Below are 12,539 nucleotides of genomic sequence, written 5' to 3' on the forward strand. Positions count from 1 at the left end.
ACTCCTTCTACTCATTGTCTGAATTTTTAGATATAAATTAAGGGGAAAAAAAAACTTAAACATTAGTGTCATGCAATATTTTGTGTAATGTAATATCTTGTACAGACATCTTTTATTAACCTGACATGTTCCACATCATTACGAAGTGTCGTATTCATGATCTATGGAACAAGTATTAATCTAATCTAATCAGACATAGTAAGAGAGCAGAATGGAGTGTTCGACGGAACTCACGGACTTTGAATGTGGTCCGGTGATTGGGAGTCACTTGCGTCATACATCTGTATGCGAGATTTCCACACTCCTAAACATCCCTAGGTCCACTATTTCCAATGTGATAGTGAAGTGGAGACGTGAAGGGATACGTACAGCCCAAAAGCGTACAGGCCGACCTCGCCTGTTGACTGACAGAGATCGCCGACAGTTGAAGAGGGTCGTAATGTGTAAAATGCAGACATCTATCCAGACCATCCATCACACAGGAAGTACAAACTGCATCATGATCCACTGCAAGGACTATGACAGTCAGGCATGAGGTAAGGAAACTTGGATTTCATAGTCAAGCGACTGCTCATAAGCCACACACAATGCCAGTAAAAGCCAGATGACGCCTCGCTCGGTATAAGAAACGTAAACATTGGACGAATGAACAGTAGAAAAATGTTGTGTGGAGTGACGAATGACGGAACACGATGTTGCAATTCGATGGCAGGGTGTGGGTATGGCGAATGCCCGGCAAACATCATCTGCCAGTGTGTGTAGTGCCAATAGTAAAATTCAGAGGCGGTGGTGTCACGGTATGGTCGAGATTTTCACGGAGGGGGTTTGCACACCTTGTTGTTTTGCATGGCACTATCACAGCACAGGCCTACATTGATGTCTCAAGCACGTTGTTCCTTCTCACAGTTGAAAACTAATTTAGGGATGGCGATTGCACCTTTCAACACGATTGAGCACCTGTACATAAGGCACGGCCTGTGGCAGAGTGGTTACACGACAATAATGTCCCTGTAATGGACTGGCCTGCACAAGGTCCTGACACGAATCCTACAAAACACCTTTGCGATGTTTTGGAACGCCGACTTCGTGCCGGGCCTCACCAATCGACATCGATACCTCTCGTCAGTGCAGCATTGCGTCAAGAATGGGCTGCCATTCCCCAAGAAACCTTCCAGCACCTGATCGAATGTATGCCTGCGAGAGTGGAAGCTGTCATCGAGGCTAAGGGTAGGCCAACACCATACCGAATTCCAGCATTACCGATGGAGGTGTCCGGATACTTTTGAACACACGTGTATGTAAAGCAATTTTAGCCCCAACAACCTACATAATATCTGTTACTGGGCTGTTAGTAAATAAAGATTTGATGTCAAAGCTCACCAGGTCCTCAGGGAGAAATGAGCACGTGGGTCCTTCTCATTCTGTGATCTGAATAACCTACCCTTCCTCGATACCTCCCATCAACTGAACAGGCAATATGTAGCCCACGGCAGGGGTACTATAAATGCAGTCTCACAATGAGTGTTGAGAGAACTTCTACAAATCATCGAGATTTTCTCTGCTACAGCTGTAGTCAATGCACACATTACACTCTTATAATGACAGGAGAAGAACAGAATGGAACACAGCCAGCGGCACCCACCTACAGTGAATGTGACGAGATGAGACCGCCCTCCGCCCCGTCGCCCTCCGAGTGACGGCAGAGCGCTCCCTTACCTGCATGCTCCCCACCCCCGACCCCGTCCTCGGCCCGCCGCCTCCGCCCGCCACCCCGCCGCTGTCCAGCTCCGACATGGAGCGCGCGGCGAGCTCGTGCGCCATCGCGATCGCACTGTCCAGAGTCTTCTCGTCCGATGCCGAGATGGGCTTCACCTGTAAGACAAAACGAGAAGCAAATTGTGACGACCCGACTTACTACGTATCTGTTACGACTGGTCAGCACAGTAGTCTGAGACGGCACCGACGGCCTCCGGACCGGGGATGCACGACAGACAGCTGTGCTGCTAGCCGATCGGTCCTCATGAGGAGAATGCGCCAAGTGTCAGCACCTGATATCCCGAGAACTTCATTCGGTGTCTCAGCTTATTCGTGGACACTTGGCCGTTTCTGAAAAAATGCCGGTCGAAGTTTTCAAGATACCTTAAGTGCTTTTTACCACACGATACCCTCAGATGAAATGGAGGCACAGTGGTGAGTGTTGCAGCTTCTTAATTTTGTGAACTGTGTTCGAAACCCTATTAGTTTTTATTTCTTTTATTTTGTTTTTATTCTTTCATTTATCTAAAGGGCACTACACGAATCTTTCTTTTCAAATTAGGGGATACAAGGGCATTACATTAATTGTAAAATTACAGTTTCACACTAAGTGTCACAAATTTATTGTATAATACGTATGTGTATAGTACGTCGAGCGGAATAGTCTTTTTAAATTCTCATATTCTGATATTTCATTTTCATATCAATTCTTATATTAAGTTTGTAATAGAGGGAAACATTCCACGTGGGAAAAATGTATCTAAAAACAAAGATGATGTAACTTACCAAACGAAAGCGTTGGTATGTTGATAGAGACACTAACAAACACAAACACAAATTTCAAGCTTTCGCAACCAACGGTTGCTTCATCAGGAAAGAGGGAAGGAGAAGGAAAGATGAAAGGATGTGGGTTTTAAGGGAGAGGGTAAGGAGTCATTCCAATCCCGGGAGCGGAAAGACACCTTAGGGGGAAAAAGCGACAGGTATACACTTGCGCGCGCGCGCACACACACACACACACACACACACACACACACACACACACACACACACACACACACACATATACACATATACAGACACAGGCAGATATGTCCCTTAAAACCCACATCCTTTCATCTTTCCCTCTCCTTCCCTCTTTCCTGATGAAGCAACCGTGGGTTGCGAAAGCTTGAATTTTGTGTGTGTGTTTGTGTTTCTTATATTAAGTTTTATATTTTATTCATATGTTTACTCTTCAGGAAGATTTAGTGCATTCCCTTGTATGATACCAATCGTAGACTGAGAAATTTCAAACACTAGAAGCTTTGTGTGAAGGCAGGTTTACCTCATTGACATTTATTCGTATGAATCTCACTCTAGAAAGAAATGTCACCGATATTGGTGACGAGTTCACACTTTGGCAATAATTTCATGGCAAACCGTGCACAAAAGATAACAGACTTTAATTGTCAGTCAAGACAGACTACAAGAATTTCATCGAAAACAATTTCAAATAATTTTCTCTCTTTTTTTCTTTCAAATTTATTATGACACACAATTTGTAGATGAATAAGGGTGAAGTTATACTAACGTACAGTGGAAAACATTTCGTGTAGCAATCTCCTAAAGACATTGGCATATAAATGAAAAATAAAAATAAAAGTGATAATTGGGTTTCAAACAAGAGGAGCAAAATTAAGAAGCCACCATTTCGTCTGAGGATATTGTGCAGTGAAAGGCATATAAGGTACCTGGAAAATACCTTAAAAACTTCGACCGTCATTTTTTCAGAAGCAGTCGAGTATCTGTGGGTAAGCCAAGGCAGTAAAATGAGCTAACATGGATACAATGCAAGGAATACTGAAGAACTTCGGAGTTAAATATGTAAAATCCAATGACAAATGGAAATTTTTAATGAAGTGTAATGATATTGCTGTTGGTAGGACATGATTTCTAAGAACAAGCATGAATTTGGATCAGAAGGACTTTCAGCTGTGTATTACTTGAATGAGCCTTGGGTAAATCAAAACCACACCAGAAATTTTATTTGGCACACAACAGGCAGCCCGAAAATTATACTGAGAATAGGAAGGCTTCTAAAAATATGTCATTCCAGTTCCATTGCAATCAAATTTGTGCTGAAAGCAAAGTTGTGTTTGCAGCAAAACTGAAAAGCAACCCAAACTATCATGCCGAAAATTACGGATAATTATTTCGAGAATGGTTTCCACATCAGCTGTTGCCTTCCAATAAAAAGTGGTATTGTCTTATGGCTGCAAATAACGAACCACATATTGAAACACAAACAAGAGCAGAGATGTTGGAGATCATTAAGATTTCAAATGCCAGTGGTAAAAAAATATGAAATTGATTCCATAGCTCTGCATCATTGTCACACGGTGATGAGAATACCTCCTTACCATTGCCTTTTTAATCCCACACAACTGGTGTTGGCACAGATGGAAAGATATGTGGTAGACAAAATTACTTCATTTAAAGAGCAATCCAGCAAACAACACACAAAATCAGCACTGTGGACTGGGACACCTGCGTACGTCACACTAACAAACTGTAAGAAGATAACTGCACAGTAGCTGTTAGATACGAAATAATGGATTCATTAATCATCGATCTGGAACGAGCATCCAGTGGTTCTTGTTCCGAAGGCAGCAACAATGAAACATCTGGGTAAAAAGGTGTATGAATGGAACGTACATTTGTTTTGTAATTTTCACGGTACGTTTACTTTCTTGTCAAGCTGTCTGAGCAGTAGACAGTAGTCCAAAACATTATCTGTGCTTTAATGGGAATCTGAATTTCCTTGGTTTGCTATTTTGTCTACAATATAAATTAGTTTTAAACACTGTTTGTCCTGCTGAGGATCTTACAGATTTGATTCTTTTGTCACTTTGTTAACAAAGAGAAAAACAAGGTGCAATCCATTCTTTAAGGTGCAATTTGTTATAGGGGGAAAGATCAGAAAGTAATACACAATTATTTTTTATTGCCAATATGTTTAAAAGATAACAAAACAAAAACAAAAATCACAAATGAACTTACATCTTTTACCTTCTTTTCCACATAGTCATCAACATTCTCAACACATTTCTCCCATTGTGGTATCAGTTTCAATATGCCCTATTTGTAGAAATCCGTTTGATTGGAGTATAGCGATCTGCCGATTTCACTTCCATATCTGTTGCAAAGCACTGGCCTGCCAGGGATTTCTTCACGGGACCAAACAGACGGAAGTCCGACAATGCCAGGTCCGGACTGTACGGTGTGCTAGAGCACCTCACGCCAAATTTGGAAATTTTCTCACAAACAGGAGCAGCAACACGGGGATGCGCAATGTTACGAAGAAGCTCGACACAGTCAGCATTAATGCAGTGGCATTTACGAGGTGTGGCTAGAAAAAAACTGGACTAGTACTGGTGAAACAATAAAACGAATGCAATAAGGCTGAAAGTCGCGTGGCCTGTCACGTGACTCTCGCTCCGCCTACTGCTCGAGTTTCATCTGCCTCCTGCACTCAGTCTGCCCGTGGCGTCTGTTTTAAGTAGTTGACGTTTTGTCTGTGTGTCGGAAAATGTTGAGTGTACAGAAAGAACAGCGTGTTAACATCAAATTTTGTTTCAAACTAAAAAATCTGCAAGTGAAACGTTTGTAATGTTACAACAAGTGTATGGCGATGATTGTTTATCGCGAACACAAGTGTTTGAGTGGTTTAAACGATTTAAAGATGGCCGCGAAGACACCAGTGATGACACTCGCACTGGCAGACCATTGTCAGCAAAAACTGATGCAAACATTGAAAAAATCGGTAAACTTGTTCGACAAGATCGCCGTTTAACAATCAGAGCAGTGTCTGAGTTAACAGGAGTTGACAAGGAAAGTGTTAGGCAGATTCTTCATGAAAGTTTCGAGACGAACAAAGTGTGTTCAAAAATGGTTCCAAAGTGTCTCACAATTGAACAGAAGGAACGCTGAAGAATCATTTGTTCTGACATCCTGGAAAACATTGAAAGTGATCCCACCTTCTTACAAAATGTTATTACTTGCGACGAATCGTGGTTTTTTACTTACGATCCCGAAACTAAACGCCAATCGATGCATTGGAAAACTCCTGGTTCTCCACGACAAAAAAAAGCACGAATGTCAAAATCGAAATTCAAGGCAATGATGATTGTTTTTTTTTGACATCAAAGGGATTGTGCACATTGATTGGGTACCAGAGGGACAAACAGTGAATCAGCATTACTACATTAGCGTCCTGGCTACCCTACGTGAGCGAGTACGGAGAAAACGGAACGATTTGTGGAGAAAAAAGTCACGGATCCTTCACCGAGACAATGCCCCAGCTCACAGTGCGTTGTCAGTGAAGACGTTTTTGGCAAAACACAACATTCCCATCTTAGATCATCCACCCTACTCACCTGATTTGGCCCCCTGTGACTTTTTTCTTTTCCCTAAAGTCAAGTCAGCTTCGAAAGGAACTAATTTGAGACTGTCGAAGCAGTAAAAGAAAAAGCGACGGAAGTAATGTACGGACTTACCGAAAATGATCTGCAGCATTGCTACGAACAGTGGAAAATTCGTATGGAGCGGTGTAGAGACCGAGGAGGAGAGTACATTGAAGGAGACAACACGAAATTGTAAATAATTGTAAATAAATGTTTTTTCCAGCATCAGTCCGGTTTTTTTCTAGCCGCACCTCGTATTATGAAGGGCACACTGCAACTTACCCAAAGTTTTAATGTAGGCTGCACCATTCACAGTGCTTCCCTGTTCAGCAAAGTCCATCAATAACACACTGTGCACATCCCAGAACACTGTCACAAGCACTATTCTAGTAAACTGAGTCACTCAGAATTATTTTTGTACTGGGGAACCAGCATACTTCTATTCCATAGAGGCCTGCTCGGTTACGGGTGTGTAGCAGTAAACCCACAACTCATCACCAGTGACGATTCCACCTGTGGCGTAACACCTCAAGTGATCCGAGCTTGTCCTCGTTCACTAGCCCTCGTTGTTGTCTACCAGGTTCTTAGGCACCCAGTGAGTACTAACTTTACGAGATTTCGGCATGCCGTGAACAACTTCATACATCACACTGGAGGAAATTTTGAACTGCTGCAATAAGGTTTGCAGTTGCGCACACCAGTCATTCAAAATTGCTGCCTCGATGGCTCCCACATTCTGCAAGATGGCAGATGTTACCGTCCACCTGGAGCGTGGAAAAATCGCTAGGGTTCACACAGCCCTCTTCTAAGAATGCACACTTCCTGAAGACATTGCTCCAGTCCGTACAGTCATCTCCACACTTGCCACGCTTGTCCCTGCGAATCTCACTTTGTTTATGTCCTTTGGCCCAAAAATATTGAACTACACTCCGCAGCTCTTCACAAGTTGACAATATTAACATCTGAGCCATATTTGTTTAGTAGTTCAGACTACTCTCAGTAGAGCTGCACACGAAAACAAAATACCGTCTGTGGTGCAAACTTCAAACTCTACTGTTGCGAAATTTCAACCTTCCAGTTGCAGTACCAAGGAAGAAAAAAATTATTATGCATTACTTTCCAATCATTCCTTGTACCTTCGATTGAGCGTGGGTAGAATTGGACTACATATTACATGTGTGCTGTGTGACAAAGAGCGAACACAGAAAACCTTCATAAATACTGCAAAAAATAAAAAAATCCTGCGAGTTTGGTTTTTATATTGTATTATCTGTTGAGTTGTTTCTGCCCATTCATCTATAAACATTCCTTGAAATGTTTCACAGGCCTTGTACTTAACACTGAACATCTGTGAGATGATAATATTTTTTAAATAGCAAACCAGAATCATTTGAATAATGCAAGAGACACACAATTTTATGCTTCCCATTCATTGACTATAATCAGGTGCTCCAACCATCAGAATGAAAATATTCAACAGGCTTATGGGTAAGAACATTCTAAAAACATGAAGCTGGAGATGAAAAACAATCTACACGATACTCTGACACAGAAATGTTGCCGCACAGTGAAGGAGTTGATAAAGACAATCTGATAATTGAAGCAGGATGTCACCCATCATTGGCAGCAGTATGTAAATGTATTATTGACAAGGAAAAATATGAACTTTAGAATACAGCTCCATCTCAAAAATGGTTCAAATGGCCCTGAGCACTATGGGACTTAACATCTGAGGTCATCAGTCCCCTAGAACTTAGAACTACTTAAACCGAACTAACCTAAGGACATCACACACATCCATGCCAGAGGCACGATTTGAACCTGCGACCATAGCAGTCATGCGGTTCAAGACTGAAGCGCCTAGAACTGCTCGGCTCCATCTCATTAGTTATAATTTTATTACTACTAATTGTTTATATGTCCCCTGTTGATTACTAAGTGTACATAATGAGGCAAATAAATCATTATTCACTTTACCGTAGCCTGCTTCTTGCGGCCGGTGGTCGACGTGACCTTGGCGGCGATCTCGCGCAGCTCGTTGCGGACGTTGGTCGTCTCGTCCAGTGGGGAGGGCGGGGGCGGCGTGGACGCGCCAGAGCCGGCGCCAGAACCGGAGCTGCCGAGTCCGCGGATCATCGACTCCATCTCGTCCAGCAGGCTCGGCCCGAGGTCAAACGACTTCTGCTGTGGCCAACAAAAGGTGTGCTACATCGAGCGAAAAAGTTGAGACCCTTTACTCTAAAAAAAGTATCCACACACAAAAATCATGAACAACACTTCACCCTGAGGTTGTTTCCTCACTACTGTTTACTTGTACACTAGATGTATTCTGAGGATTCTGTCTCAAGAAGGACATTGTTGTTGTTGTTGTTGTTGTTATGGTCTTCAGTCCTGAGACTGGTTTGATGCAGCTCTTCATGCTACTCTATCCTGTGCTAGCTTCTTCATCTCCCAGTACCTACTGCAGCCTACATCCTTTTGAATCTGCTTAGTGTATTCATCTCTTGGTCTCCCTCTACGATTTTTACCCTCCACGCTGCCCTCCAATACTAAATTGGTGATCCCTTGATGCCTCAGAACATGCCCTACCAACCGATCCATTCTTCTAGTCAAGTTGTGTTACAAACTTCTCATCTCCCCAATTCTATTCAGTACCTCCTCATTAGTTATGTGATCTACCCATCTAATCTTCAGCATTCTTCTGTAGCACCACATTTTGAAAGCTTCTATTCTCTTCTTGTCCAAACTATTTATCGTCCACGTTTCGCTTCCATACATGGCTACACTCCATACAAATACTTTCAGAAACGACTTCCTGACACTTAAATCTATACTCGATGTTAACAAATTTCTCTTCTTCAGAAACGCTTTCCTTGCCATTGCTAGTCTACATTTTATATCCTCTCTACCTCGACCATCATAAGTTATTTTGCTCCCCAAATAGCAAAACTCCTTTACTACTATAAGTGTCTCAGTTCCTAATCTAATTCCCTCAACATCACCCGAGTTAACTCGACTACATTCCATTATCCTCGTTTTGCTTTTGTTGATATTGATCTTATATCCTCCTTTCAAGACTCTGTCCATTCCATTCAACTGCTCTTCCAAGTCCTTTGCTGTCTGACAGAATTACAATGTCATCGGCAAACCTCAAAGTTATTATTTGTTCTCCATGGATTTTAATACATACTACGAATTTTTCTTTTGTTTCCTTCACTGGTTGCTCAGTATACAGATTGAATAACATCGGGGAAAGGCTACAACCCTGTCTCACTCCCTTCCCAACCACTGCTTCCCTTTCATGTCCCTCAACTCTTATAACTGCCATCTGGTTTCTGTACAAATTGTAAATAGCCTTTTGCTCCCTGTATTTTAACCCTGCCACCTTCAGAATTTGAAACAGAGTATTCCAGTCAACACTGTCAAAAGCTTTCTTTAAGTCTACAAATGCTAGAAATGTAGGTTTGCAACCTTAATCCTTCTTCTAAGATAAGGCGTAGGGTAAGTATTGCCTCACGTGTTCGAATATTTCTATGGAATCCAAACTGATCTTCCCCAAGGTTGGCTTCTACTAGTTTTTCCATTCGTCTGTAAAGAATTCGCGTTAGTATTTTGCAGCTGTGGCTTATTAAACTGATAGTTCGGTAATTTTCACATCTGTCAAAGAACATAATTTTCTTATTTATTAGCTTTCATCATCGTTCTCACCTCAAAGCAGGGGCTGTCGGCCGGTGGTGGCAGGCTCTCTTCATCACTGATCTCGTGGTACTCGTGGTCCGTCACCAGCTGCACCTTGCTCTTTGGCGCCACGTCACAGTCTGCAACACCGTTATACACTGCTGTGACACTTTAGTTTATCACACTGCCACCTTTATCACCAGAGTGACGTAAGGTAAATTTAGGTCATACAACATGTTTAGTTAATTTTACCAATTATAATTTCTAAATTCTGTGCAGACAAAAAGGCTTGGCAATAATTAAAAATCACTGGCAGAAACAAGTCCAAAATAAAATTCCACGGAGAAACTTCAGAACAATTTGAAATTAAAACTAGTTTAAAGCAATGTGATGGCCTCTTCCTGATCCTGTTCAGCTGTTTTCTGAAAAATATAATAAGGGAATGGAATGTTAGACTTCAAGATAAAGGAATCCAAGAAATCAAATTGTGATACAAAAATTAAAATGTCGAACTGAACTGTCTGGCTTTGCAAATGATTTAGCAATATTTTCTGAAAACTTCGAGACAGCCACGGAACAAACTAATGGCGGATAAGGCGAGATTACAAATTTCTTCAGAGAAAGCAGAACTCATAAAGGAACATTAAAAATGCTCAAAAATCCAGGTAACTGCAACATATGGTAGACTCAACAGAGTGAATAAAAGTAAGTAATTAGGGGAAATAATACAGCTGAATGGTCTAGATAAAAAAATAAAATAAATTAAAAAAAAACATAGCCCAAAAAATGGAAATAGCTTATCAGTTACTAAAGGACAGAAAAAAAAAGATGCTCTCACAGTAAAAGGAGAAATTCAAGAATAGAACATTGTTATAAAAGTGAAGTATATTCAGGCCTCAACAAAACAGGAGAAACTGAAGAGTTTGAGAAAAATAAAAGAAAGGTATTATGGAAAATATTGATCCAAGGAATACTTGGATGAGTAGACGTAAACACCCCAAAAACAAATTCACGGAATCCAGATTTGGTGGCTCCAATATGCAAGTATTAATAAATCAGATTGCCTGTACATGGATCATAGGAGCCTGAAGATAGCATTATTGAGATTCCAAAACTAGTTGTCTAAATAAAATAACTTCTCAAAACATATGGCTATTGGGCAATTTTGCCTCTGTAAATATTTGACCGGCCGCTGTCCCGTATCCACAATGGATCGGCAGAGACCCATTCGCTGGGCTCATAATTTATAGACTGTAACTGTACAACACATGAAAAGAACATTCAAAATAACTTTTACTGAATATGTGATGCTAATCTTTTAATTCTTATTTCGACTCAAAAGAGTATTTGTCATTTTAAAGAGGATTACAACTACAGCACATTTGTACTTTTAAGTTTAATAGTGCAAAAAAATTGAAAATAAATATTTTATTTGTGAAACATGAATAAGTTATGACACATGAAGAATTGGGTTAGATAGAGCAGCAATCAGTCGTAGAATTAAGTTGCTTTAATATGACATTTATAGTCACAACGCAGATCAGATTTCGACCTGTGTCAGGTCATTATCAATGCAGTGCGGAATTGTAGCAGTTGTTCGTTATTCAAAGATTGAACTGTGTAAGCATTCACGTGAGCACGAACAACTGCTACAATTCCGCACTGCATTGATAATGACCTGACACAGGTCGAAATCTGATCTGCGTTGTGACTATAAATGTCATACTAAAGCAACTTAATTCTACGACTGATTGCTGCTCTATCTAACCCAATATAACCACAGTTGTTGCGTGCACCCACCCAATGGAGGGCAATCTGATATGAAGAATTTATTATCATACAAAATGATTTTCCTGTCTGCACTGAAGGGTGCACCAATTGGAAACTTCATAGCAGACTAAAATGGTGAAAGATCGGGATTCGAAACTGTGACTTTCGCCTCTGCGGGTAATTGCTCTACTGACAGAGTTATACACTGCGAGTGGTAGGAGAGTTGCTGGAGGAAGTAAAACTGTCAGGTCTAGCCACGAGTCGTGGCTGGACAGCTCAGTCGGTTAAGCAGTTGCCCACGAAAGGCAAAGCTTCCGGGTTCAAGCCCTGGTCTAGCATAAGACTAAAATTCTGCAAGGAGGTTTCAATTTATTGTCTTATTAACCAGTCTGCTTCCAGTAGTGCAAAAATGCAAAAGAAGTGATTAATGGTATTTTTATAAAGTCACAAAACAGAAGAGTATAGATAGGAAACAGCCATATGCATATTATAGGAGTATATGAAGTATATGATATTGACAAAGATTCAAATATTATACATTTTAATAAAGAGACAAGTTATACACACTGCTGTTACAACCACTGGCTAAGAGAAATTAATTTAATACATTTGATGGAGCTGAATCACTTCTCAGGAACCACGTGTGAAGCAACATTGCCGATACCGTATTTACTCGAATCTAAACCGCACTTTTTTTCCGGTTTTTGTAACCAAAAAACCGCCTGCGGCTTAGAATCGAGTGCAAAGTAAGCGGAAGTTCTGAAAAATGTTGGTAGGTGCCGCCACAACTAACTTCTGCTGTCAAATATATGTAGCGCTACATGGGCATGCTTTGCAGGCACAAAGATAAATACAGGCGCCAAAACCTCTGCGGCAGTAAATAAATTAAAA

General features: G+C 41.1%; 1 protein-coding gene across 1 annotated transcript in view; it reads right to left on the bottom strand.

Moving 5' to 3' along the window:
* The window catches only part of LOC126212752 (uncharacterized), a 408,628-nt gene that overhangs the window by 132,506 nt on the left and 263,583 nt on the right, over positions 1-12,539 (bottom strand). Inside the window, exons 13-15 of the mRNA XM_049940160.1 lie at positions 9,909-10,018; positions 8,178-8,381; positions 1,771-1,872 (exon numbers count right to left, since the gene is read on the bottom strand). Of these exons, the coding sequence (XP_049796117.1) occupies positions 1,771-1,872; positions 8,178-8,381; positions 9,909-10,018 (416 nt within the window). The remainder of the gene's footprint in view (positions 1-1,770; positions 1,873-8,177; positions 8,382-9,908; positions 10,019-12,539) is intronic.

This window comes from Schistocerca nitens, chromosome 11 (assembly GCF_023898315.1).
Source record: "Schistocerca nitens isolate TAMUIC-IGC-003100 chromosome 11, iqSchNite1.1, whole genome shotgun sequence".
Classification (NCBI taxonomy): Eukaryota; Metazoa; Arthropoda; class Insecta; order Orthoptera; family Acrididae; genus Schistocerca; species Schistocerca nitens.